The following is a 26,759-nucleotide window of genomic DNA, read 5'->3' as shown; positions in this document are numbered from 1 at the left end:
TAAAACGACAGATGTCTCCCCTTGGACTATTTCTTCCGCTTATGCAACTGCTTTGTGTGGGTGTATGTGTGTTTTCTCAGAAAGAAATATGGACAATATGCCTCTGTTTGTAAGAGAGTGGTTGTGTATGTGTTAAGAGAGAGACAGGAATAGTGTTTTCTCATGTGACAGAGGTGGCAGGATGTGTTGTACAGGGTAGGGAAGTCAAGCTGTGTGTGTGTGTGTGTGTGTGTGTGTGTGTGTGTGTGTGTGTGTGTGTGTGTGTGTGTGTGTGTGTGTGTGTCAAAAAAAGGGGCTGAACTTATTAGTTAGTCGTAAGCGCAAGGAGTGTGTGTTTACATCAAAAACTGTACAGATGCCAATAAGAGGAGCAGAAACGTTACTATAGCAACAATTAGTCATATCATTATTTGAACAACAACATCATGGGTAGAAAGCTGATGATAAACATAAACAGTCCCATTAGTGGTGTCCTCTGCCCTCAGATAAACACATTCTGCAGTGTCCCTGGACAACTGTTAGGACTCATCTCTTGTCAAACTGCTTCTAATATCTTCTGTTTGTTTGATCCCAGCAGGCTTTTATCATGGTTAGAAGACAGTTAAGCTCCAAACTATGCGCTCTAATCTAGTAGAATTAAACTTACCAAGACATTTTCAAAGCATTAAAAGGTAGCCGCATCTCCGACACACTGGTTCAGAGATTTCATTACTCATTTTTCATCACATCCTCACCCTTCAATAGTACAATCTTCGAGGAGGTAAAGCATATTTCTGGAAATATCAGTATTTGTATCAGTGCATCAAAAGAGAAATATCTAGCTTGGCTCTGTCCAAATAGAGCACACAAATCCACCTGTCATTTGGTACTGCTTACAAAGTTGTCTAACACATAACTAAATGCCCTTGTTTCCAGATGGTATGATAAGCTAAGCAGACTAGCAGCTTGCTATAACGTCATAAATATCATCCATATATAAAAGTGGTGCAATCTTCTTATCCAACCCATGGCAAGAAAGCTGTTTCATAACATTCCTACATAGCTTTATGCTAAACAGGTGAAAGAGAAATGTCTGTGTCATGTCGTGTTTGCATATGCTCATACTTCTCATAGATCCTCTGCCCCCTCATGAAGACTTTGGCCTCACTGTCCAACGGGAACGTGCCGTCGTCTTTCCGGAAGCGATAAAACAGCTTCAGGTCTTTGAACTCCCGGTGCTCGTCACACACTGAAAACACAAATGCTTTGAGGGTAAGTCTTAAGGATATAACCAGTGAAGTGTAATTTATGATGGTAGAAAATAGAAAGTTAAAGGGGTCATGGGAATTTAGATTTGTTGTGTATTGAGCCGTCAATGAAACCTAAACAAAGCTTGGATGAGTTAACATTGGATTTGCTCTGCCTAAACTTTAACTAAAGAGGACGCTTTAGTCACTCTTTTGGACACTGTTTTCACTGCTAGTCAAATGTGAAACAGGTAGTGTGAAACATTAATGAAAGGCACAGAGAATCATCGACTAAGAGGCACACGTTTTTCGCAGAAAGTGTAAACCAAGACAAAAAGAGAATGACAGAGAAACCCTAGTTGTTACAGAAATTAGAAACAACAATATAAGTGAATACCACACAAGATTAACACCTCACTCAGCCTCACCGTGATGAATGATGCTCTGGTCCAAAAGCTTCTGCATGATCGTGATGGCCGTATCTCGGTCGGAGGCCTCCTTGTGTTCGATCAGCCAATCGATGAGCTCTTTGGCCACAAAGCAGTTCGGATAAGTTCGCAGGTGGTGCCGCCGATCCTTGATCACCTTCACCTCGTGGAGCCTCAGCCTGAGGAGAAAATTAATTAGTGATAATTCTTCCGCTAAACATTTGATTTTATCAGCAAAATACATTGCCCTTTTAAAATTATTGATTTGATTGCAATAGCATTAACAAAACTTCCTGGTGATTATATGAATGAGATCAATATGTGCCCTTTAGAGTGATATTGTATATGGGGCCTTTTTTTTTTCCTCTTCAATGTAAGAAGTAATAGCCTTTACCTCTCTTGGAAAGACAGTCTATTTTACTTCTATGGAAAGTCTAATAAGGCTCCATACATTTCCCTGCGGCTTCAAGATGTTATGTTTTTGTTTTATTAGAAAAGTACTTTTACTCTCTAATAACATTGCCTCCTGAAAAAGTAAATATTCTTATTTTCTTCATTCACTTCTCACCTATTTATTTATATATAACCATTTTTATATATTTTCAATATGCATACACCCTACAAATACCAGTAGCATTGTCATCTTTAATACAAAGGTTATTTTTTGTTGTCAGTTAAAAGGAAAAAGACTATAATTCTATATCCAATACAACATTTACCAAAAAAATAGAATGAAAGTAATGACAACAGTTTCAAGGTCTTAAAGTTGGCTGTCATTCTACTAGTAAATAGGTGTATATATATATATATATATATTCAGACAATATCTTGTATATATATATATATTATACAAATATTGTTTACAAGGGGAAAATATTTACCTAAGAACAAACTGAACATTAATACAAGGTCAAATCTATATTTACATTTTACTAGACAGAGCAAACCACTCCACTAGGCTCAAGGTGAAAGCATGGCATTCAAACACCGGCTGCTGTTATTTATATTGTCACTATTTGCATGGAGACAGGATAACCCTCTACTGCCTCTACAGATGGCCTAGATGCAGGTTTCACATGAAGGGGACCTCTTCCTGACCGTGATTATTGTGAAACAGCCCACCACAGCCTTTAGCTGAGCTTCCTGCAGCTAGCTAGCCCCCCTCCATGCTGAGTCTGTGTGCAGCTGGCGAGCATCTCTTTGGATTAGCAGTGACAGCCTGGTCCAATCCTGCACTGAGACCCACAAACAAGATCAGCTGAACAGATTTCACTTCCAATCGGGTCCGGCATCATCTTTTCCACCCCTCCTCCACTTTTGAGTTATGTCTTAATTAGAGCTGGAAGCAATATCATCCATGTAGCTTTTTGGTTACACGATGCTCATTGTGGAAGGTTTTCTCGCTGTGTTGGTCACTCTCTGTTATAGAACTTCCTAAATGTGTGGTGTGGATAAAACAATGAGAAGCAACAGAGTTTCTGAATGAATCTCTGGCTCCCAGTATGACCATGATGAGGCCCCAGGCTGCAAACATTCACAAAGCCTTTTTCTCTATCACAGTCATGCTAGCACAACAAACGGTCTATTCACAGCGATGAACTGGTCACAAGCCTTACTACAGCAGCTGTGTGTCTGTGGGTCATGGTTTCTGTCTTTCTGTCTGTTTCAACGCAGTGCCTGAAACAGATCTGCACTACAGTACAAGCAGTTGCTATGATGGTCACACAAATCACAAATGTGTGATAAGAGGCTACAAAACAGACAGCATGCTCTTATCAGTACCAGGAACTAACATGATCAAACAAAAGGTGTGGATTATGTTCACTCTTAGCTTTTGTACGAGCTTTGTCTTATTTAATGTCAAATTGTATTTTAATGAACTCTACAGTTCACAAAATGTAACAACTGTAACTTTCTTAGTCCCTTATGTATGTCAGCATAACAATAATTGGCCTGATATAACAATTTAAACCAAAGGATAACATAAAAGCAGTGATTCATGGTGAATCGATGAGGAAGAGCATCAATGATTAAACTTTCCAGTCAGTATTTGTACTGGAGACTGTAACTACAAACAAAATCAATGAAAGACTATAGAAAGGAATAGAAAAAATAACTATAAATGCTCACAACTAAAATGAAACATGTTAAGGAGGTATATTTACCAAAGTACAGCCAAGGCTTATGGAAGAATTATTGTTTTGCAGCCGTGTTGTCCAAAAAACAAATCATTAGACAAATACCGTTTTGGCCTTATGGTACTGCTAGAAATATTAAAAAGGGACGGACATTAAAATAACCGTTTCTTATTCCTTTAAGAGAACACAGAAACTATTACAATTCACCCTGAGCGGGGCATGACAAGTTCTACAAAGTTTCATTTGCCATCAATCCAATAGTTGTTGGAATATTTGGAGAAAGGAACAGGAGTTTTTAAATCGCCATCGCTAGAGTCATGCAAGCAGCATGACTAATAAAGCTCTTGGACTGCAATGTCTGCACAAAAGGCAGAAAAACTGAGATTTAGAGACACAGAGTGAGACCCGAATGTCACATCCTTGAGCCCTTTCCCCCAGAACAGCAGTGTCTCAATGGCAAAGGACTCTGGCATAGCGAGCCCGCCCTACCCATCGTTCACTGGCAGAGGCCCCACTGCCAGCTGGCAGCCTCAGTATACAGCTGTGCCAGGGACACTAACACAAGCACACACAGTGCATGATGACACCCAGAAAACATAAACCAATGCTAAGAGTGTTCAATAAAGAAATATCCAGGCACAAACTATTAGTCTCTTGAGGTGTTGACTGGTGTTACTTTTTATGGTCCTTCAGAACAGAACCATGCTACAGTGGGTACTTCTTCAGAGACAGCCAAAGCTCTAACAGTGTATCCCACCCAGAAGGAAAGCACAATTTAGTGCCGTATTTTCCTCATAGTTTAGCCGAGGGCTGAAATTCCTGGCATTGGTGCCATGCTTTACCTACTGAGCCTCTATTCATTCGCGGGAGCATGAGCCAGAGAACGTCACCGGGGTTTTGGAGCCTTTCTTTGAGTACAGTAGGTCAAAGGGTGCCAAATGTATGTCAACAACTCTGCCAAGGTTAGCCATACAATTCCCTGATAGGAATGGGCAGGGCATGATAATGATTAGTAGGATGGTCATTCCATGTGCAGCTCAAAGGGCATTTTATTACTGAAGCAACCTAAATTAGTCATGTGTTCAGTCCTGTATAAAGCAAAACAACATCCTTAAGAATGCCTCAGGCTGAAATGTGCACGTCACAGTAGGTGAGGAGCAGCATGTGCACGGGAAGGGGTGCATGTGTGGACGACTTTGTCTTATCCTGCGGTGGACCTGCCTCTAGTGCCAGTTTGCAGTGAGGGGGAGCAAAATGCTTGATGATTGACCTACTGTCAAACATGCTAACACCACCCCACTTTGTCCAGACAGTTCCTTGTTCAAACAAATCTCAGCCACACAAATATACACCATTGAGGACTAACTAAACAATGATTGTTTACTAACAGGATGTATTTATTAGTAGCTACTCAGTCATGGTTGTGAATGTAGTGGTCAGTTTTGCAGATGACCCTGCTTCCACTGAATGTGTGCCCTGCAAACACACGCAGGGTCCGCCTGATTCCTGCCCTGGGTCACACGACCTACCTCAGCTGTTCTCCGGTGACGAGCACCTCGGCGAGCCGCTCCAGCTCTGCAGCCTTCTTCTGCATGTTGTTCCCGATGCCGTCCATCTCTCTGCAAACACGAGACACAGACCCATGGTGTTTTTGTTGCCAATGGCCTCCTACAAAGATATCATGCTGCACTTGGAAATGCATGGGTATTTCTCCAAGTGAGTCATAAAAATGCTTAGCACAAAAGTGTGCACCAGGGTCTTTCTAGCTTACAAACACACAGAAAGGGGAACGAATGGGAAAAAACAAAGGCACGAAGGCGGTGATGATTTTAAAGAATAAACAATGTGCTGACATCTTGGTTTTTGCTTACCCTTCAAGCACCATTGAGAGTGAAACGGAGGGTCAATCAATAATATTCCTTTGATGAATGAGGAGGACAATTATTCCATTCGAGGAAACATGCAACAATGCAGGCAGTCAGAAGTCACAGCCCAGCCCTCCGTGTGCCAGCAGCAGCTCCATAGGTCCACTTTTAATTACGCGAAAATCTCCAACACCTTCGAATATCCGCGCGCACAGTAACGCGTGCGTGCATGCATGCCGCGAGCCCTTTATGAATCCCTCTTTTTTTGGTGCTATTTGTATGCAGCGCTTGTATAAAACACAGAGAAGCGTTTCTTTGAACGTTGGCTCGGTTTGTTTGTCAATGACACACCACACGAGATGCATGCACGTTTTCTCCACGGCGCAGCCAGGCCCATCCACAAAGCCCCCGCATTGGGCGTACTCTGATGGCGTCATTGGGGGAGTCACCCGGAGGGGCGGGGTTACAGAGATGTGGGTGCGCTGCTGCGCTCGATTCTCGCTCGGTCCTTGCAAGAAAATAAAGGGTTAGGGTGGGTTGGACGAGTGGCGTAACTATCGACGGTGCAGCCGGTGCAATAGAGTGGCGAAGTCACGCCCACTTACTTCCGCATCATGGGACCTTATTCCGAAAAAATAATACATTGAAGTCAATGGAGAGAGAAAACTTATATTTTGATCCCGTTTGAATTTTGCCATGAATTACACATATGTTGTTTGTCAATCTCAAAAAATCTTTTCCATGTCAAAAAATTCAAAGTTTGTCTTAAAACTGTTGAAATATAAGACTGAAAAATACGCAACTAGAAAGACTACAAATCCCAGATTCGCGTAAGTGCTGTCATAACTGATGTATTCCCTCCAGATAGCTAAAAATACATTTACTTACTGTACTTACTTACTTTAACAAGATGCCTGTGTGCTTTGTACCAGGTTGTTATCATACCAGTAATAGTACCTCTTGTTACAAACTAGGGTTTCCCATTAATGTACCGGGCTACAGTGGAACACGCACATACAGTGTACCCGCGACTCTTACAATGAAGGCTCGATAATCAGCTCACAGCATATAAAATGGCATATAGGTGTAAGCAGAGGTAAAGTACTATTTTACAAGTGTGTGTGTGGGGGGGTCCTCACCTCCTCTAGGGGGGTCCGGGGGCATGCTCCCCCGGGAAGTTTTTTTTTTTTTTAATATTGAAGTTAAAAGCATAAATCTGGTGCACTTTGAGCGCAAAATGAGTGTATGGATACATCTCTGTGAGGGCGGCGCTCGTGAAATGTTGTTACGGAAACAGAGGGGTTTTAAGTTGCCATAAGGCTGTTGACGGTCTTATTATAGGCTACATCCATTGGTTGGTTTTGTGGCACATTTGTAACGCTGTGCCAATTTGGGCAAGCACGCAGGCAAACTTGAGGAGCGCACACAGGGTGGAGAGAGAGAGAGAGAGAGAGAGAGAGAGAGAGAGAGAGAGAGAGAGAGAGAGAGAGAGAGAGAGAGAGAGAGAGAGAGAGAGAGAGAGAGAGAGAGAGAGAGAGAGAGAGAGAGAGAGAGAGAGAGAGAGAGAGAGAGAGAGAGAGAGAGAGCGAGCGAGGCAGAGAGCGTGTGCAGCGGTCTGCTTGCGCACAGAGCCGGAGTTTGTGAGAGAGCCGGCTTGAGAGTCAATTTATCTTCAAAATAGAATTGATAGCCAGCCTCCCTTGTCCCTGGCTGGCTTGCTAGCTCGTTGGTAACGTAACTGATGTCTTCTAATGTGCCTGCATCTGGCGTTGAGTTGCCATATTCCTTTCATTAATCTCTTCCTGATATCCATTGTTGCAGATAAATATAAATGATAATAGTCAAACTAACCTAGCAAGAGTAAACTGACAGGCTGCTGTGCCGCATCTCACTCAAAAACCCACACGACTCAACCACAGGACTCAACCCAGCGAAAAAACAGTCTCGCGCGCAGCCTTTCATTCAGAATTTCATAGCAAAATAAAAAAAATGATATTAAACTAATCTTTCAACATAGTTTAAAACAAAAATAAATATTAGGACAAAGCCCTACAAATAACAACACTAAACATAATGTAGCGATCTGCATTTATTGTTCAAGTGTTCTGTTAACTGTTTGTGTCAGGCTTCTGTGAGGAGAGCAGGTAGGGGCGGGGTTGGGGAGCAGAGGGTTTGGTGTGTGTGTGTCTGTGTGGGCGCGTGGAGGTGAGTGAGAGGTTGGCGCGAGAGGAGAGAGAGTGAGAAAGGACGGATGAGAGCCGTTGGTTGTTAATAAACCTGTTTAACTTGAGTACGCTTCACTCGTCATTCCGACACGTCCGGGTGGACGTTACATTGGTGTCAGAAGTAAAAAAACAACAACAAAAAAAACAGAGTTTTATCCGCTAATCGCCGGTAGCCGCAGCTAGCACTGACTCGGCTAACGTTAGCTCTGCTTCATCGGCCGGTAAATAATGGAAGCACAGATGAACCGGACCGGAGCTCGTCCGAAAGTCAAGGAGGAGATGGATGGCTTATGGCGTGACTCAGAAGACAATTTATGGCGTGAATTAAATGCTGCTGCCGGTTTCGACTCGGCCGGCGGGAAGCGGCACGTCGGCGCAGGGACCTCCCCCGGGAGTGGCGCGGCGCCGGTTGTAAACAATGATGGCGGCGCCCAGCTCCAAGTTAAAACACCGAAATACAACGGTAAAGCCGACTGGGAAGCCTTCCATGCCCAATTTGAACTGTTATCACGGGCTGTGGGCTGGTCTGAGGACAATAAGGCGCTCCAGCTGGCCCTGTGTATTACAGATGAAGCTTTATCCTGTTTGCTACTGCTCAGCCCGGCTGAAAGAACTGACTATGGGGCCTTGGTTGGGGCTCTGAAGCGGCGGTTTGGACAATGCAGCCAGCCTGGGGTGCTGCGTTCGGAGCTGTCAAGCAGACAGAGACAGCCGGGTGAGCCGCTCCGCATATTGGCTAATGACATTGAAACCCTGGCGAGAAGGGCATACAGCCACATGTCCCCTGAGGTGCAGAGCGAGCTGGCTAGGGACCAGTTTATCCGGGCCATAACCCCCAGGGAGCTGCGCGTCCAGACACAACTGGCACATCCCCGCTCTCTGCAGGAAGCACTGGAGCTGGCGTTGGAAAGAGAGGTTGTAGGAGGGGCGGCAGAGAGCACGCACACGGGAGGCGGCCCGGTTGTGAGAACGATGAGACAGGAGGAGCCAGGACAAGAGAAACCAGCATGGGCGGCTGAGTTGACTGAGCTAATCCGTGCTATGGCACTGCAATCGCCGCAGGGCAGCAACCGTCCTCGTCGGGGTCCTCTGGTGTGTTGGGGGTGCGGCCAGGTCGGCCATATTAGCACAAGGTGCCCCATGAATGCTGATATTCAGGGAAACGCCCCCGGGTCTGTGTAAATGGGACGTCACAGACCCCCGCCGTTGGGTCCCATCCTGCCTGGTCTCCAGTGGACAGAGCCCAGCTGCACGGAGGGGGGAGCGGGGCTCCGCTTCCCCCAGAAGCAAACGACATCGCAGAGTCTGTGAGGGTGGTGGGCTGGACTCACGCGGGGGATTTCTGCCATGTCCCCGTCACCCTGGCAGGGGCCCCATGGACGGCCCTTGTTGACACCGGCTCCACAGCGACACTGATGAGACCGGACGTGGTCCCAGCGGGGACACGGTTGACACCCACTCTGGTGAAACTGCGAACAGTAACCGGTGAGCTAGCCCCTATGCTTGGGAGAGGGGTGGTGGTTATACAGGTGGGGGGGCTGTCAGTGTCTGTTAAGGTGTGGGTTGCGGCAGTACAGGACTCCTGCATATTAGGACTTGACTTTCTGCGGGTTGCACGCTGTGTGCTAGACCTGGGGAGGAACACGCTGGCCTTTCCAGGGGGTCCCACAGTTGAAATGGTGCACCCCACACTTGCCACGACACCACACCCACCTACATCAAGAGTGACTGAAACACTTCCCCCACCCCAAACCTCCCCCCCTGCAGCCATGCCCCCTGTCATCAATGCTCACCCCAGCCCCAACCCCACACCCCGTACTCCAGTTGATGTACGGCCCCCGGCCCCGGAACAACAACCTGCAGCTCTAAAGGGGGACAGACGGGCGGCAGTGAAGGAGGTGTGGAAACGCAGCTGTGATGACTTAAAACCCGAGCAGCGGGAGGAACTGTGGCAAGTGCTGTGGGAGTTTAAGGACATTTTTGCTCTGACAGAAGAGGAAGTGGGCCTGACACACCTGGTGCAGCACGATATCGACACGGGCGACGCACGGCCCGTCAAGACACGCCCCCGCCGCCTTCCCCTGGCCCATCAGACAGCAGCAGACAGCGCTATTGATGAGATGCTGTCAGCTGGCATTATTGAGCCCTCTGACAGCCCCTGGGCCTCGGGGGTTGTGATGGTCAATAAGAAGAAGAGTTCAAAGATGAGGTTTTGTGTGGACTACAGACCGCTGAACAGTGTGACCAAGAAAGACTCATACCCGCTGCCCCGCATAGATGAGTGTTTGGACTTGGTGTCTGGCTCATCCTGGTTCTCCTCTTTAGACCTGCGCAGCGGGTATTGGCAAGTTCCCCTCAGCCCAGAAGCCAGATCAAAGACAGCTTTTTGCACTGGGAGGGGGCTGTGGCAGTTTCGAGTCCTCTCCTTCGGCCTGTGCAACGCTCCGGCCACGTTTGAGCGGCTGATGGAAAGGGTGCTCGCTGACGTTCCCCGACAGGAGTGCCTGGTCTACCTGGACGATATCCTGGTCCATGGTAGCTCCTTCCAGGCGGCTTTAGGAGCCCTGCGGCGGGTTCTACAGAGGATAGCAGCAGCGGGGTTGAAGCTCCACCCCGACAAGTGCTGTTTCTTGAGGAGAGAGTTGGAGTTCCTGGGGCACCGAGTCGGAGGAGAGGGCATCAGCACGCTGGAGGAGAAGGTGCGGGCAGTAAAGGACTGGCCAGCCCCCATCAATCTGCGGGAGCTGAAGAGCTTCATTGGGTTAGCGTCGTACTACAGGCGGTTCGTGCGTGGCTTCTCTTGCATAGCTGCACCCCTGTTCCGCCTGCAACAGAAAGACTGTGATTTTGCTTGGACTCCAGAGTGTGAGCTGGCCTTCAGCTCTTTAAAGAAGGCCTTGACGGAGTCTCCCATCCTCACTCCCCCAGACCTCAGCCTACCGTTCGTCCTGGATACGGACGCCAGTGACGTCGGGATGGGGGCGGTGTTGAGCCAGGTGGGGCCTGGGGGGGAAAAAGTGGTGGCGTATTTCAGCAAAACCTTCAACAAAGCTGAACGGCGCTATTGTGTGACACGCAGAGAGTTGCTGGCAATTGTGAGAGCAATCAGCCATTTCAGGTACTACCTGTGTGGCCTGTCCTTCACAGTGAGGACTGACCACGCAGCCCTCCAGTGGCTGATGTCCTTCAAGGAGCCCGAGGGACAGATTGCACGCTGGCTAGAAGGACTGGCGCCGTACGTCTTCACAGTGGAGCACAGGGCGGGGGTTCGCCATACCAACGCTGACGCCCTGTCCCGGCGCCCCTGTGCTCCCAGCGGCTGTCGGTACTGTGAAAAGAGAGAGGACCAAGAAAAGGAGCTCTGTGCAGAGGAGGAGCGAGACCACAGGCATAAACCAGCCGAGCCGGTCTGCAGAGGTGCACGGATCATCGACTCACCCGAATGGAGAGCGCGGCAGGAAGAGGATGCTGACCTACAGCCAGTGCTGAGGTGGGTGGAGTCAGGACAAAAGCCACTGTGGAATGAAGTTGCTGGGTGCTCGCTTGCCACCAAAGGACTGGTTGCAAAGTTTGAGGCTCTCCGGACGAAGGATGGAGTGCTGCAGAGAGCCTGGAAAGAGCCTGCAACGGGGGAGGAGAGGTGGCAGGTGGTGGTCCCCAGGGCGCTGAGGGAAGAAGTGCTTAAGGCCTCCCATGGAACTACTGGGGCAGGACACTTTGGGGTCTCCAAAACCTTGCGTCGACTCCGCCAAAGCTGTTACTGGGGCCAGCTCAGGAGAGATGTTGAGGACTTCTGCCGCCGCTGTGACCTTTGTACGGCGTACAAAGGTCCCACTGATCAGTCACGTGCCCAGCTTCAGCAGCTAGCGGTGGGGGCCCCGATGGAGAGGGTGGCAGTGGACATAATGGGCCCATTCCCGTGCACAGAGAAGGGGAACCGTTACGTCCTGGCCGCCATGGACTATTTTACAAAATGGCCAGAGGCGTATGCTATACCAGACCAGGAGGCGGTGACCGTTGCAGGTGCCCTGGTGGAGGGCATGTTTGCCAGATTTGGAGCGGCCGAGGTCATTCACAGCGACCAAGGAAGAAACTTTGAGTCGAGGGTGTTCGCCGCTATGTGTGACCGGCTGGGCATGCAAAAGACGCGGACTACTCCTCTGCACCCGCAGAGTGACGGACTGGTCGAACGGTTCAATAGGACTCTGGGAAAACAACTCGCTATCCTCACCGCGGAGCATCAGCGTGATTGGGACATGCACCTCCCTCTTGTTCTTTGGGCCTACAGATCGGCTGTGCAGGAGTCCACCTCATGCACACCGGCCCTGCTCATGCTGGGGCGAGAGCTGCGGACACCAGCAGAAATGGCTTTTGGCCGACCCCCCGACACACCAGCGGTTCCTCCGGGACCGGAATATGCCAGGAGGCTCCAGGATAGAATGGAGTCAGCACATGCCTTTGCCCGCGATCAGCTGCAGAAGGCGGGCATGAGACAGAAAAGAAACTATGACACGAGGGCTAGAGGGGGGGACTTCAAGGCCGGGGACCTGGTGTGGGTGTATAGTCCAAGAAGAAAGAAGGGCCGGTGCCCTAAGTTGGACTGTCACTGGGTGGGCCCTTGTGAGGTGCTGGAAAAGCTGGGAGAGGTGGTCTATAGGGTCCAGCTGCCGCCTAGAGGGAGACGGGTGGCCCTCCACAGGGACCGGCTGGCCCCATACAGAGGCGATGCACATCCGCGGCCTAGACCCCCAGCATCGTCTAGGAGAAACCAGACAGTCACTTCCCCCGATTCACTGACTGTGTCCCCTGCTGACCCCCCACATTCACCCCCACCCCCAAACTCACCCCCTGTTCCGGAACAGGATGTTCCAAGCCGGCAAGCGCAGCCGCCTGTGTTCACTCCAAGGCGGCCTCAGAGACCAAGAAGAGCCCCGGGCCACCTCAGAGACTTTTTATGCATTCCCTCGGGGCGAGGGACTTAGTAAGGGGGGGGCAATGTAGCGATCTGCATTTATTGTTCAAGTGTTCTGTTAACTGTTTGTGTCAGGCTTCTGTGAGGAGAGCAGGTAGGGGCGGGGTTGGGGAGCAGAGGGTTTGGTGTGTGTGTGTCTGTGTGGGCGCGTGGAGGTGAGTGAGAGGTTGGCGCGAGAGGAGAGAGAGTGAGAAAGGACGGATGAGAGCCGTTGGTTGTTAATAAACCTGTTTAACTTGAGAACGCTTCACTCGTCATTCCGACACGTCCGGGTGGACGTTACAATAATAATAAAACAATTAAAATGTTGTATTCAGCCCTTAAAACAGCGGGCCAAAATCCAGGATGGGCGGGCCCAAATCCTGGATGGGCGGGCCCGGCCCCATGGGGCCCGCCCATGACGCCGGGTCTGTAAATGGTGACCAAAACGTTTGAGACCCACTGAGATAACTAGACTAAAGTTAATTAAACAGAGTCCCTTACCTCACTGAGCTGTAGTTATCTCAGTCTGACAGGGTGGAGCTTTCTCTTTCCTTGTTTTAGAAACAGCTTCTAATATCCATTAGCGCAGCTAGCTAACCAGATGCTAACAACAACAATGCAAATAGTGAGTTTGGTAGAAATATACTGTATATTAGTAAAGTTATTTAAGAGAATGCCATATTTATTGAAGATTTATATTATAAATATTCCCCAAAATTATTCAAAGGCATATTCTTCCAAACTCTCTGCTGTAGTCTGACCACCAGGAGACTATTGATGTGTGTAGTGAGTTTGGTAGTAATAAGCTGTATAATAGTGATTTAATATTATTGTATTCTCTTTTTTCGGAGATGCACTTTGCAGACGGTCCCTGAGCACTCGTTTCTACTCCGGCTGCGGATAGAGACCAATGTAATGTGTCCGGCTCGGAGGACGGCGCGTATTGGCTTTTTTTGATCAACATGTGATTGTAGTTCGTTGTCAACCTTACCACGGTACTTAGGAGACGTCATTTGTGTCTGAATAACGTTTTGTTCATGAGTTATTGATCCGTGAAATCAGAATCTCCCAATATCGTTCCAACTTTACTGAACTAAGCAAGAAGACTTGTCTCATTTCGTAGACCGCTCGGTTTGCTGTTCCTTCACTTTATTTTTATATTTATGTACATTTATTTTGGACGAAAACTTAGCGTGAGGAAAGGCAAGTGTGGCGTGAGTGCGTGAGATATGGGTTAATTGCGTGACTCTCACGCTCAATGGCAGCCCTGCATTAACGTTACACATTACACTCCTGTTACTCACCGAAACCTTTTAAAGCCGGTCCCGCATGCTGGCTCTTACAGAACCGACTAACTCAAATGTTTTGTATGTACAGCTCTCAACATGCCCAGACTTGTAGTGATTTTCACCTCTTTTAATACTTTTCGCCTCATTCTGAGAGAAAGAGGTGAAATGTACCAACGTGACGGCCATCTTGGTGTTGGTGACGTGTACAAGACCAGAGTTGTAGTTCATTGAGCGCTTCACACAAAAATATTATCTTTTAAATTGACAAACATCATATGTGTAATTCGTGGCACAATTCAAACGGGATCGAAAGATAATCTCTCTCCCCATTGACTTCAATACATTAATTTTCCGATATAAGGTCCCATGGAGGTCCACCGGAAGGGGAGGGACTTCGCCACTCTATGCTGGCCAGGGGCCCATGCAAAACAAAACAAAATATATCTTTTAAATATTTTCTTTTGGGCCCCAATGGCATTGATTGGTTCACGCAGTCTTCAAAGTAACCAAGCAACCTAAATTCATAAAACAATATTTGCACCGGGGCCAATCACAACCCTGTTACGCCACTGGGTTGGACAATACATGTAATTTGTGTTTGTCCAGCTATATGTGTTATTGTGTAGAATATTGATCATGCAGTTTTATTCGGTCATTCCAGAATTGGACGACATTTCATGTCCCCCATATAAAAAATCAAATAATCCATGCCCAAAAAGCTAAAACATACCCTTGTTGTTTTAAATATACTTCTCTTGAGACAAGATGTATATAAAGTTGTCGAAAAAATTGTTTCAAAATATTATTTAAAATATCAAATAGCTCTCGAACAATTCCTAAAATTGCATTTTTCTCTTGTCCCCGCTTCTTGGGGACCAACTTGCATGTCAAATATATTATATAACATTTAAAATAGGGTTTTTCTTTACTTTTTTTTTTATTATTCTATTGATATATTTCTTTTGTAATGGTAAAATCAATTTGTTAAATCATAAACATATTTTAAATAACAGTAATTTTACAGTGAAAGTGTGTCCCACAACATGCGCGCAACCCTGTTACCGAAACCTTTTTAGCTTGGCAAAGAAAGTGAAAAAACTGTTTGTCACATGACACAGTGGAAAGGACATCAGCAAGCCATGTGCTACTACAATGGGTAGACCAAAAGTAAGTCCTCTCTTTTATTTTTAAAGGGGACCTATCATGCAAAATGTCTTTCATACATAAATATTGGGGAACTCATGCAGCGTCAGAAAATAAAACCCTCTCTTTTCCTCCGTACTCAAATCTTTTAAAAACGGGTGTACAACGACCGGATACAGATTTCCATCCGAACTGACGTGTCTGTCACTACCCGATCTGCATCCCTGCCCTATCCGCATTACAAAAGTACTTTAAACGAGGTAAGTTACGAATGCACGTTCTCAATCGCCAAGTATGGGATTGAATATTACATTATTTCAGATTAGATTTATTGTCCCCAGGGGAAAATTCATTTGCAAAGCTATGTTGTGGTAGTAGAGTGGCGAAGTCCCTCCCCTTCCGGTGGACCTCCAGGGGACCTTATTTCGGAAAAATTATGTATTGAAGTCAATGGAGAGAAAAATCCCGTTTGAATTGTGACACGAATTACACATATGATGTTTGTCAATTTAAAAGATAATTTTGCAAGTCAAAAAAAGAAAAATGTGTCGTAAAACTGTGAAGTAACACATTTGTTTGTGTGAAACGCTCAATGAACTACATCTCCGGTCTAGCAGAACAACCCACGTCACCAAGATGGCCGTCACTGTCTTGTCAAAAAAACGATTGACTACCCTCACTATCGCCACAATGAAACACGTCCAGAAGAATGTCATGCAAAGCTGCCTGCCTTCGATTTTCTCTGAACTGCCTGGTCTTTTTAATGTTTAATGTCAACCATTTGTGCAGATAGCGTGAAGTAGAAAAGATTGCAGATGCTAATGTAGCATTAGCATTTCTCCCCCGGGCTTAAATGGTGTATTATAGAATGATCATACCAGTGTGGCAGTACTCTTCAAAGGGTTCACGAAATATGACTACTACTCTTACTGTTTAACGTGTTGGGTTACTTCATGTTAAGGCTAATAAAAATGACAAGGCTGTAATGCTAACTAACGTGCTAGCTACTAGCTAGGTAGCTAACTTGATCCAGCCACTCCTGGTCCTTTCATCAGACGGGAAGCGAAAGAACGAGCAAGACCCATTGCTGGTATGATAACAACCTGGTAAGCACACAGGCATCTTGTTAAAGTTATCTTATCTTAGCCAGCGACATATAGATAGATTATATCTATATGGCGCTGATCTTAGTTATCTCTTAGTGGAGGAAAACAATTGTGACATCACTTACGCGGCTCTGGGATTTGTAGTTGCGTATTTTTCCTAGTCTTATATTTCAACAGTTTTACGACAAACTGACTTTTTTGAAATGTAAATTATTTTTTAAGATTGACAAACATCATGTGTAATTCATGGCACAATTCAAACGGGATGGAAAGATACGTTTTCTCCTCTCTTCATTGACTATTTTCCGAAATAAGGTCCCATGGACCGGAAGTAGATGGGCGCGACGTCACGCCAGCGTGACTGGATCAAGTTAGGTACCATTACAGCCTTGTCATTTTGATCAGCCTTAATATGAAGTAACATTAAGTAACCCAAAATGTTAAACAGTAAGAGTGGTAGTCATATTTCGTGAACCCTTTGAAGTGTGCCGTCACCGGTGTGATCATTCTATAATACACAATTTAAGCCCGGGGGAGAAATGCTAATGCTAGCATCGGCGATCTTTTCTACTTCATGCTATCTGCACAAATGGTTGACATTAAACATTAAAAAGACCAGGCAGTTCAGAGAGAATCAAAGGAAGGCAGGCAGGCAGCTTTGCATGACATTATTCTGGACGTGTGTCATTGTGGTGATAGTGAGGGTAGTCAATCGTTTTGTTGACTTGACAGTAGTGACGGCCATCTTGGTGACGTGTGTTGTTCTGCGAGACAGACCAGAGATGTAGTTCAGTGAGCGTTTCACACAAACAAATGTGTTACTTCACAGTTTTACGACACATTTAATTTATTTTTTACTTGCAAAATTATCTTTTAAATTGACAATCATGTGTAATTTGTGGCACAATTCAAAAGGGATCAAAAGATAATCTTTCTCTCTCCATTGACTTCAATACATAATTTTTTCGAAATAAGGTCCCATGGAGGTCCACCGGAAGGGGAGGGACTTCGCCACTGTATTATATAAACCGTATGGGTACAATGACCGACATCTAGTGGCGGATTGTGGAACATTGATTTGATTTTTCTCATGGCAGTTTGACTCTAGAGACAAACCAGGGGACTTTACTTTTAATCTGTGTCTGTCCATTTGGTGTAGTGTTTTATCCAATATTACATTTGGTTTATATATTGGTCACTTTCTTATGAAATGCCAGGTTTTAGGCCTTGGTCTGAACATTCAATCCTGGAAATAAAAAATCAACCAGATAAATGTTTCTAGATAGATAGTAAGTAAGTATAACATCTGTATAGGAAGACGAGTTAAGGGATAGAGGAGAAAAGGTTATGGTATAATTACAGAGCCAATTTATAAATGGAGGAAATCAATGTTAGTCTAAAGCCTGTTAAACCCCGAGCCTGTTTTTCAGGTTTCAGGCTCGAAAATGACATTCCCAGAACAAATGACCATATCTTCCCTTCTAAAAGGGTTAAATTAATCATCTTTTTTCTCAAAGTAATGATAAACCTGTCAGTTGGATGTAGAAAAGTCAGATTCAATATAGATGTTTTTTATTTTAAAGAAAATTCAGATTGAACATGGTAAAAAACTGTAAATTATAGTGTCTGTCCAAAAAGTATTTTGTACTTATAGTGAAAACTAACCTTGGATGATGGGTTATTACTAGTGATGGCAGTTTGACACTGAAGCTTCGAACGGAGCTTCAACGCTGGACTTCCTATTCCATAGATGCAGTGCTTCGAAGCTTGCTTCAAATCACGTGACATGTGACGTCCGAAGCAGCAACTGCTTCAAATCACGTGACATGTGACGTCCGAACCAGCAACTGCTTCATTTCCTGAATGAATCAACTCACTGGTTCGCCGTCCAATCAGGTGATTCAATGCACTGCCTCGTCTCGATTCTGACAGGTGACAGGTTGAAACAGTTTCAAATTTGAGCGCTTCAACACTTTATAACCGCTCGAAACAATGCGCAATGTGTGGGTTGTTGTCGTAGTTTGCATTGTTGCTGTTGAGTTGTTGTTCGATCCAGTGCTTGAATTGGAATAAAGAAGGTGCCAGTACTCTAAATCAGCAACAAGTATTTGGCACAAAGTCATAGTATATCCTATAATGCTGGTGGGTTTGTCTCTTTACTGTATATTTTAGAAAGGCTCACTGTACTTAAACAAAATGACTCAGGGTGCATCTGAGATTAGAGGGGGTGCAGTGGTAAAGTGCTATTTTTATAAGTGGGGATTGGACCTGACACCCTCTAGTCTAGGGGGGTCCGGGGGCATGCTCCCCCGGGAACATTTTTTTTTAAAATATTGAAGTTAGATGCATCAATCTGGTGCAATTTGAGAGCAAAATGAAGAGATATATGGATACCTCTCAACATCCATAATGAAACAACTGTAAACAGATTTACTTTTTCTTTATGGATATAAAAGAAAGTAAAGCTTGATTCCTACTGGCTGGTTAAATGACTCCTCGTCCCTGAGGCCACTACCAGTTTTTTGTGCCATTTTGCTGGATTTATTTGTCAATAGCGTTGCTGCACAAAGTGATAGCCCTCTAGTTTAAATCTACTACCCAAAAAGAAACATATGGAGATGGGTTACTATTTAAAAAAAATTGCAAATCTATTTGGGAACAGTGGGGCCGGGCCTCAAATCCTATAGGGGGGTCCAGGGGCATGCTCCCCCGGTAAGATTTTTTTTAAAATGTTGGACTTAAATGCATCAATCTGGTGCATTTTGAGGGGGAAATAAAGAGACTACACCCATATGAAACAAAAATGTATACATTTAAATCATCATAAAATCATAAGTACATGGCCATAACCAATAACATACAATATCCAATATGAAAAAACATTGAAACTTGTTTATTTATTTGTTTTTGGTTCATTTATAGTTGTGAGTGTGTCTGGGCTCCTGAATCGGCCTCTCCTGTCTCCCTCCTCTCCCCCCTGCTCCTCTTTGAGGCAACAGCAAAGACTAGTTTTAGCTCTCAACAACTTTATCTTACCTTTTTTCACCTAGTTAACATTTTGTTTGTATTATTCATGCATATTTTACGAATCACTACCCCCTCAAATGGAAATATGTGTTTACATAAATGGTGACCGAACCGTTTGAGACCCACTGAGATAACTTAAACTAAGTTAACTATCTAAAGACTCAGAGTAATTTACCTCACCAGAGCTGTAGTTATCAGCCTCTCAGTCTGACAGCAAAGGACTCTCCCTCCACCTTGTTGTTGAAAAAGCTCCTTATATCCGTTAGCGCAGCTAGCTAGCACCAGATGCTAACAACAATACACGTAAACGGTGCGCGCGCTTTCTCGCTCGCTCGCGCCACACATACACCAACACACACCCTCCCGAGCTTGAATGACACACAGAGACCAATCGAGGGCATTAGTATGATCTGTATAAAAGTGGCAATGTCGGCAGGCCACGTCATGTAGACAGCCAGTCACCCTCTGTGAGGCAGAGTCAGACCCACATTTGCGCTGCGTTGCGTTTACAATACGTATATTGCCGGCGGCTGAGTACCGGCATTTTACTGAGTACCGGCACCTTGCCGGTACTCAGTAAGAAGTGCCGGTACCACATGGGTAAAAATCAGAAGTGCCGGTGTTACAGTATAAGTTGAGTCATGACAACTGGCGACATTCTATTATTTTCGTCATAGGAATCCGGGGCGTGTACATTGAGGACCCATTGTTGACTTACCAGGAAAGAAACATCGTTTGTCGTTTACGTTCATCTTTTGCTATATCTGCCTTCCTAAGATCACTTTGCTGCACATTCAGTACTCGTATGTGAGGTTGTGGGTGAGAGTCCGATATCGTGACGCTTACAGGGAGGTATCGAACATTACAAAGTAGGTGACTGTGTGGATGCCTGTTCAAAACATTGCAAACTTCAATAAATAATTTAAATTATATATTTGTGTCCGACTTTCATTTGTTCATCGTTCTTAATGTGATGTATAGTAGCTTTGATAGCTGTCCATACCTTCAGACAGCCTAAAAGTAAAACACAAGTTGTTTATTCACAGCCCGAACGCTCATCGAGATGACTGGATCAGTCATGACAACTTGTGATCAGCTCCGATTAAATTGTGATATCAATTCTGTAGCTAACCTCCAGGGAGCACGTTTATTTTATGAAATACCTGTATCCCTCTCATCACAACAAGACTCTACACTGCGTACCGGTGAGTACCGGCCCAATTCAAGCACTGGTTGGATCATTATAGAGCAAGCCAGGAAGAAAAATAGGTCGTTCTGGCTCGTGAAACACTTCGAAATGTGGAGAAGTTGTGAACAAAAAGACAATGAGTAATATAAAAACACTTCGATGGTCTAATTTATAGCCCAGTGGATAGAGCCGGCGGCCAGGATGCGGCGATATCCTCCACGCAGCTGGTTCAAAGCTCGGAATAGTTAAACTTTTAATCATTGCTTTTCAACTTTAATACTTTAATAACTGATAAAAGGCCCTCTCCACCCCAAAAAATGTCAAGCACTCTCTAGTCTCTTCTCAATAACCCAATACACACTATTATCAATCTTTAATTGCAAATAGAACATGATATTCAGTCTTAGTGTGTGTGTGTATCGAATATTTTTCAAGGCAAAGATACGTTAAACCCACTGCAGCCTTGCACTTCGCCAGGAGAGGTCGCTGTAACTGAAGCTTCGAGAAATGAACCTATTTCCGACACAATTGTCCAAGTGGTTCGACGCTTCATTCAAAGCTTCATTTTGCCATCACTAGTTAGTAGACTAAAAGCTTTAGGAATCCAAAGTACAACATATAATAAGTACCCTGTATCAAGATTGATGCAAAACAAGTGATATTTGACCTTTTTAGACAGATTTAGCAAAAAAAACCTCTTCTGGAGCCATTTGGGTGGATTTTTCATATCTCTGGCTCCCCTTGCTGGATTTTGACATGTGACATCTCTTTCTAACCGTCAGAGCCAATGGAATCGAGGGGAACTCCCACATAGTCCTTATTTCGTCATGTGTGCGTGTTAGACTGCCGCATTGCCTAGACCGGAAGCAGCAGCCACTCTGGTGGCTACCATTAGTAGCTAACTTTTGCACTCCGATTTTTACATAAAAATTGAATTATGGATTATAAATAAGACAAATTATTGCCCATAAACTTGATCAACCTATGGTTTAACCGATTCAGCCGCGTTTTTTCTCGTTTTAATGCCATTGAACACGTCTTTTGATCAGATTGACAGCTATGGTGAAACGATCTCCCTAGAAGCTCCGTAAAGGTACGTGTTGTGATGTCTGCGTTTGCTTCCCCTTTCGCAAGTTCGGATCACTCAGTGATGATACTATATACCCAAATAATCTGTGGAACCTCAGCTTTAATCGGATATCTTGTATGTGCAGCTACGATAAGTAATAAGGGTACTTTTATCTTGAGTTCTGTGCCAATGTCCGTTAGCATTTTTCGCTAAGGGGTCATTTAGATGCTTCTTATGAGACTTGTGTTTTGTTTTGGTAAAAATGGTTTATATCGTCAGTTAGCTGAGATTATTTCCGTTAATCTGATATAACACATTAATAGGTTCCTAAATATTAAGATCCCCTGAGACAGTGTTGTGAAAAGAAAAACCAGGGTCCCCAGGTTGTGCAGCCATCTAATAATGTACTATCATTAAAGATCAGAGGAAAACAGAATGAGGGGTAAATCCAGAATACAAATAAAGAAGCAAAGATATTGTAGAGCAGTGAGAAGGAAAAAAGCTGGGTGTTTCAATTCATTACATTGCCAGTATTTTTCGTTGTTGTGAGAAAAAAAGAATCGCCCCCTCTCATTTTTTAACAGCCCCCTCACTCATTTCATCCTGGAGCCGGGCCTGGTGTGAACTGGCCACAAAAACGCCACTACCTATGGTCACCACATCACCCAATTCTGGCCTCATTGCACTGGCTTCCAATTAGGTTCCGAATTCATTTTAAACTCCTTTCATTTGTTTTTAAAGCACTCAATGGGCTGGATCCGGCTTATATAGCAGAACTTCTCCATCGCTACACCCCAGCCAGAGCTTTAAGGTCGGCTGACTAGCTGCTAGGCTCTGGAACACTCTGCCCCTCCATGTGAGGTCGGTCCAGACCCTAGGGTTTTTTAAATCAACACTAAAATACTCACTTCTCCCTGGCCTTCTAGTCAGAGCGGAGCACGACTCAGACTCCTGACATTTCCCTGTGTTTGATTTTTTTATTTGCTGTTGTAATTTATTGCCTTCTGTTTGCTATCGCAGTAAAGTGTTTTTTATTGCATTTGGCTCGACAAAAAAAAAAAAATCGTTTTTAAAATGTGTTATATAAATAAAACCTGATTTGATTTTAACGAAATACTTTTTTGAAAACGAATTTGTTGCGTAAACGTTCCCGTGTAAATGGGGTCTTAACAACCTTAGTCAACGAGCTATAACTTAATTTTCCGTAAAACAAGCTAGACACTTTTACATTGGTCTCTTTCTGCAGCTGAAGGAGAGACCAGTGGCAGGGACCGTGCAGGGCCAAAATATCCAATATTTTAACAGTAGAGCCAAACAAAATCACTTCACAGATTAATGTAGGTAGTTTATATGTTGGTATAGCGCAACCAGCCACTGCTGAGGCTGAAAAAGGTACCGCAGCTAACCTCCCTCTGCACAGTGTTGATGTTGGTTCGACTTAAAAATTACGAAACAATCTGATGGCTTGTGTTTCAAGAAGCCAAAACAAAACTGCACTACAGTAGAGAATATGCGTAAATGTGGTTTATCTTGCTGCCCACCTAATATATCTGTGTGAGGGCTACAAGCCTCACAAACGAACACACATCTTAAAGTGTCTTACAGCTTACCTTGCTCCTGGCAAAAGGCTGAGCTGATGGAAAACACCTGCCTTTATAGATGTGTCAGCTAATTGGACTACGCCATTCCTCTCAAACCCTGAGGTGTGTTTAAAGAGGCCACTCCATTTAAGCCACCCCTTTTTAGAGCTTCTTCCCCCTGCATGCGACAATGGACTGGCCAGTAAGTTCCTGCAGTGTGGAGATGAGAAGGGGTTATGTGAGTTGCTCTTGGGCAGAAGAGCACACATTTTAGCTGCCCGGTTTATAACAGACAAAGATTCATTCTGAAAACTGCACTTGAACAACTCAACATCAAGGACATGGATTTCAAGGCAATATATGAAAGTAAATCAAGAAATGAAGCAAACAAGCTGATCTTCAAATTCCTCAAAAGCACTGGTCTGAGGACAAGGATTTAATATGAACATTTAATAACTCAACAGTAGGTGGCGATATATGCTCCAAGTGGAAGCGATTCGCCATTAAAGAAAAGAAGAAGAAGAAGAAGAAGAGCACACAGGATGTCACCCATTTTTGTGATGTTTTGTTTATGCATTAAATGCTAGATTGTGTTTGTTTATATCTACACCTTTTTTTGTTTAAACCGAATTGATTTTATTACCCATCTTAAGATTGTACATATATTGGGTAAATAAAATCCTTATTTTTGCACCTCAACTTGCATTCCTGATTTTTGCGTACCCTGGTCCTTCACAATCATCCAATCACTGATTAAAGTTCCTATTTTATGAATATGTCATGAGAATCTATAACGCATTCAGTTTATGCTGTACTATCAGGAGTTGCCCGGTATTCCAATAGGAAAGTTTAGCCATAAGAAAGGCAATCATTTGAAGTTTAAAGGTCCAGCCAGCTAGACAGTTCAATTTTAGATTGTTCAATACAAACACTGTTATAGTAGCCCATTTGTCTACTCTACTCAGAGGCGGTAAATGTATTCAGATCTTGTACTTAAGTAAAAGTAGAAGTATGAGAGGGTAGGATTACTCTACAAGTAAAAGTCCTGCATTCAAAAAGTTACTCTAGTAGTAAGTATAAAGTTAAAATACTCATGATGATTGGTCCATTTCAGAATAATATATGACGTTTTGATTATAATTATTGATGCGTTAAAGTGTTCTCAAAGCTGGTAAAGGTGCAGCTAGTTTGAATGACTTTGTATACTGCAGGGTAGCTGCTTCTGATTTAAGTGTTGATTATGTTTCACAATATGGTTTCACATCATTAATGCAAATCGGCAAAGTAACTAAAGGTATTAAACAAATGTAGTGTAGTAAAAGTACACAATTTACTTGTTGTGGATCTTAGTGGAGTAGAACAACAAACGAGCAAAACATGGAAATACTCAAGTAAAGTACAAGTATCTCAAAATTGTAAATAAGTACAGTATTTGAGTAAATATCAGGTAAATATACTTAGTTACTTTACACCACTGGCTATACTATACCTTCATCTACGTTTTTTTGTCATTTCCGGTAAAATGTCACCTGGGTCTGGTTTAAGCATGGGTTTAAGGCATTAGTCCACCTGTTGCTGACCTGTAGTGTGGCGGTTGTGGGAATCACAAAAAAGATTAACTGCTTCAATTGTAGTCCTGTTTTTTTTTCTATTGGTCCTATTTTCTTCAATAAACATCGTAAAGCTTTTACTTCAGCACAGACTTTTCCTTGGAACGAGTCAAAGTGATTAGCCGAGTTTAGCTTCTCAAGCTAATTATTTATTTGGAAGCTAGCTAGCCTATGTGCTACATTTAGTCCAAAAAAGATTGGCACAACAAAGACATGACTTCATGGACCGGATTCTAAGCTGACAGAACACATGGACGCTTGGGATAACGGAGTTTTACTTTCAATGGACATTATTGGAGCTTTTTAACTTTTCCCCCTCTGCAGATTGGAAAGGAAAACGCCTCAATTAGCCATGGCCGCGGCGGAAACGGATTGACTGCAGCGCATCACATCCACGTTTGTAATCCTTCTGCTTATGCTGTGAGTGTGTTTGAATCTATGGTTTGAATCTATGGTTTGAATACAGTTTGGAAGTGCTGCCGCTTGTCCATTTCTGGACTGTTTTTGGCTTGTGTCGGTCGAAGTTGGCTGGTTGAAATAGCTGGAAACACTGTAGTAATATCGGCGAACACGGTTGGTTGGTTGGTACAAGTGAACGTAGTCTCAAGCAAACCACAAAGGCCTGGGCTTGCAAAGTTAAAACACTACTCACATAACTTTAAATTTGAAAAAGATGAGAGGGTCACACGTGAAATGCACGTGCCATGCACTCATGCTCTGCGTGTCCATATAATTGGCCAATCAGATGAAACCAAAGCAGAAACTGTTCTTCCATGATGATATAAAGAAAAATCAGGAGAATAAGCTTTACAACGTGTCCTACACCCGTGTATAACAGTTTTCTACAGAAACAATTATTATATAATTCTGCAGTATAACTCCTTGCAAATAGTAGGCTAATGAATGAACACGAATGCATTAACATTCAGATAGATCAGTTCATTATTTATGAGCATTGGTTGTAACGTTCTTTGGTACATCCAATGTCCGACATCGACATCTGCTGGTTAAGAAAGGGCAACGAGGGTCTATTTTTCTTTTTTCTTTTTTGTTTATTGAAAATGAGGTTTGCCATACGATGTAAATAATGTGTAATAGACGTGTATTATTTATTTGTTTACAGTAAGATACCAATTCTCGTGGACAAATGAAGTCGTCGTCAATATTTAAAAACTCCCGACTGTCCCTTTTTAAATAGCCGAAATGACGCTCCCTATGGTACACGGGCTAGTGGCGCAACGGATAACGCGTCTGACTACGGATCAGAAGATTCTAGGTTCAAATCCTGGCTAGCTCGTTCCTTTTCCCCACCTGAAGATGCTTAGATTCCTTCTGCGTGTGCTGTGTTTGAATACAGTTTGGAAGTGAGGACTTTTTTTTTGAGCTTGTGTTGTGCCTGCTGTTTATGCTGAGATCGGTGGAAGTTATTTGATATGTCACTGCAGTAGGCTATAGCTCCCTGCAATAGTCATGAATGCAACTAATGCACAAACATTTAGACATATTAATTAAGTATCTGTTTGCCCAAACCTATGGTGACCATAGGTTGTAATGTCCGTAGATACAGCCATGGTTGCAGTTGCAGCCTCTTGTGGATAACAAGGTCCTACAGCGACAACTGCTGGTCAATAAAGGCATAGTGGTGCAACGAGGGTCTATGTTTTTATTTCTAACAATGTTTTCTCTTTTGTTTATTGATACGTAGGATATAATACGCCACACGATCTAATGACTTGTTTTTACAGTGAGATACAACTTTGAGTCATATCGACCACCGGCTCCTTTAGTAAATACAAATACGCTGACTTTGGTCAAATACAGTGGGCACCCTTATATAAATTCGGGCTGTTTCTTTAAGAAGGCATGATGACGTATCGTTTTCCCATCCGGGCTAGTGGCGCAACGGATAA

At 44.1% G+C, this 26,759-nt stretch overlaps 1 protein-coding gene across 1 annotated transcript in view; it reads right to left on the bottom strand.

The window, feature by feature from the left end:
* Positions 1–6,156, bottom strand: part of deptor (DEP domain containing MTOR-interacting protein) — a 32,296-nt gene extending 26,140 nt beyond the window's left edge. Inside the window, exons 1-4 of the mRNA XM_079693952.1 lie at positions 5,664–6,156; positions 5,322–5,411; positions 1,655–1,833; positions 1,105–1,228 (exon numbers count right to left, since the gene is read on the bottom strand). Coding sequence (XP_079550078.1) covers positions 1,105–1,228; positions 1,655–1,833; positions 5,322–5,411; positions 5,664–5,677 — 407 coding nt within the window. The 5' untranslated portion in view covers positions 5,678–6,156. The remainder of the gene's footprint in view (positions 1–1,104; positions 1,229–1,654; positions 1,834–5,321; positions 5,412–5,663) is intronic.
* Positions 6,157–26,759: the final 20,603 nt, after the last annotated feature.

This window comes from Notothenia rossii (genome assembly GCF_949606895.1).
Source record: "Notothenia rossii genome assembly, chromosome: 7".
NCBI classification, from domain to species: Eukaryota; Metazoa; Chordata; class Actinopteri; order Perciformes; family Nototheniidae; genus Notothenia; species Notothenia rossii.
Note: the sequence above shows the minus strand (reverse complement) of the source record. Positions and strands in the feature narration are given on the sequence as shown.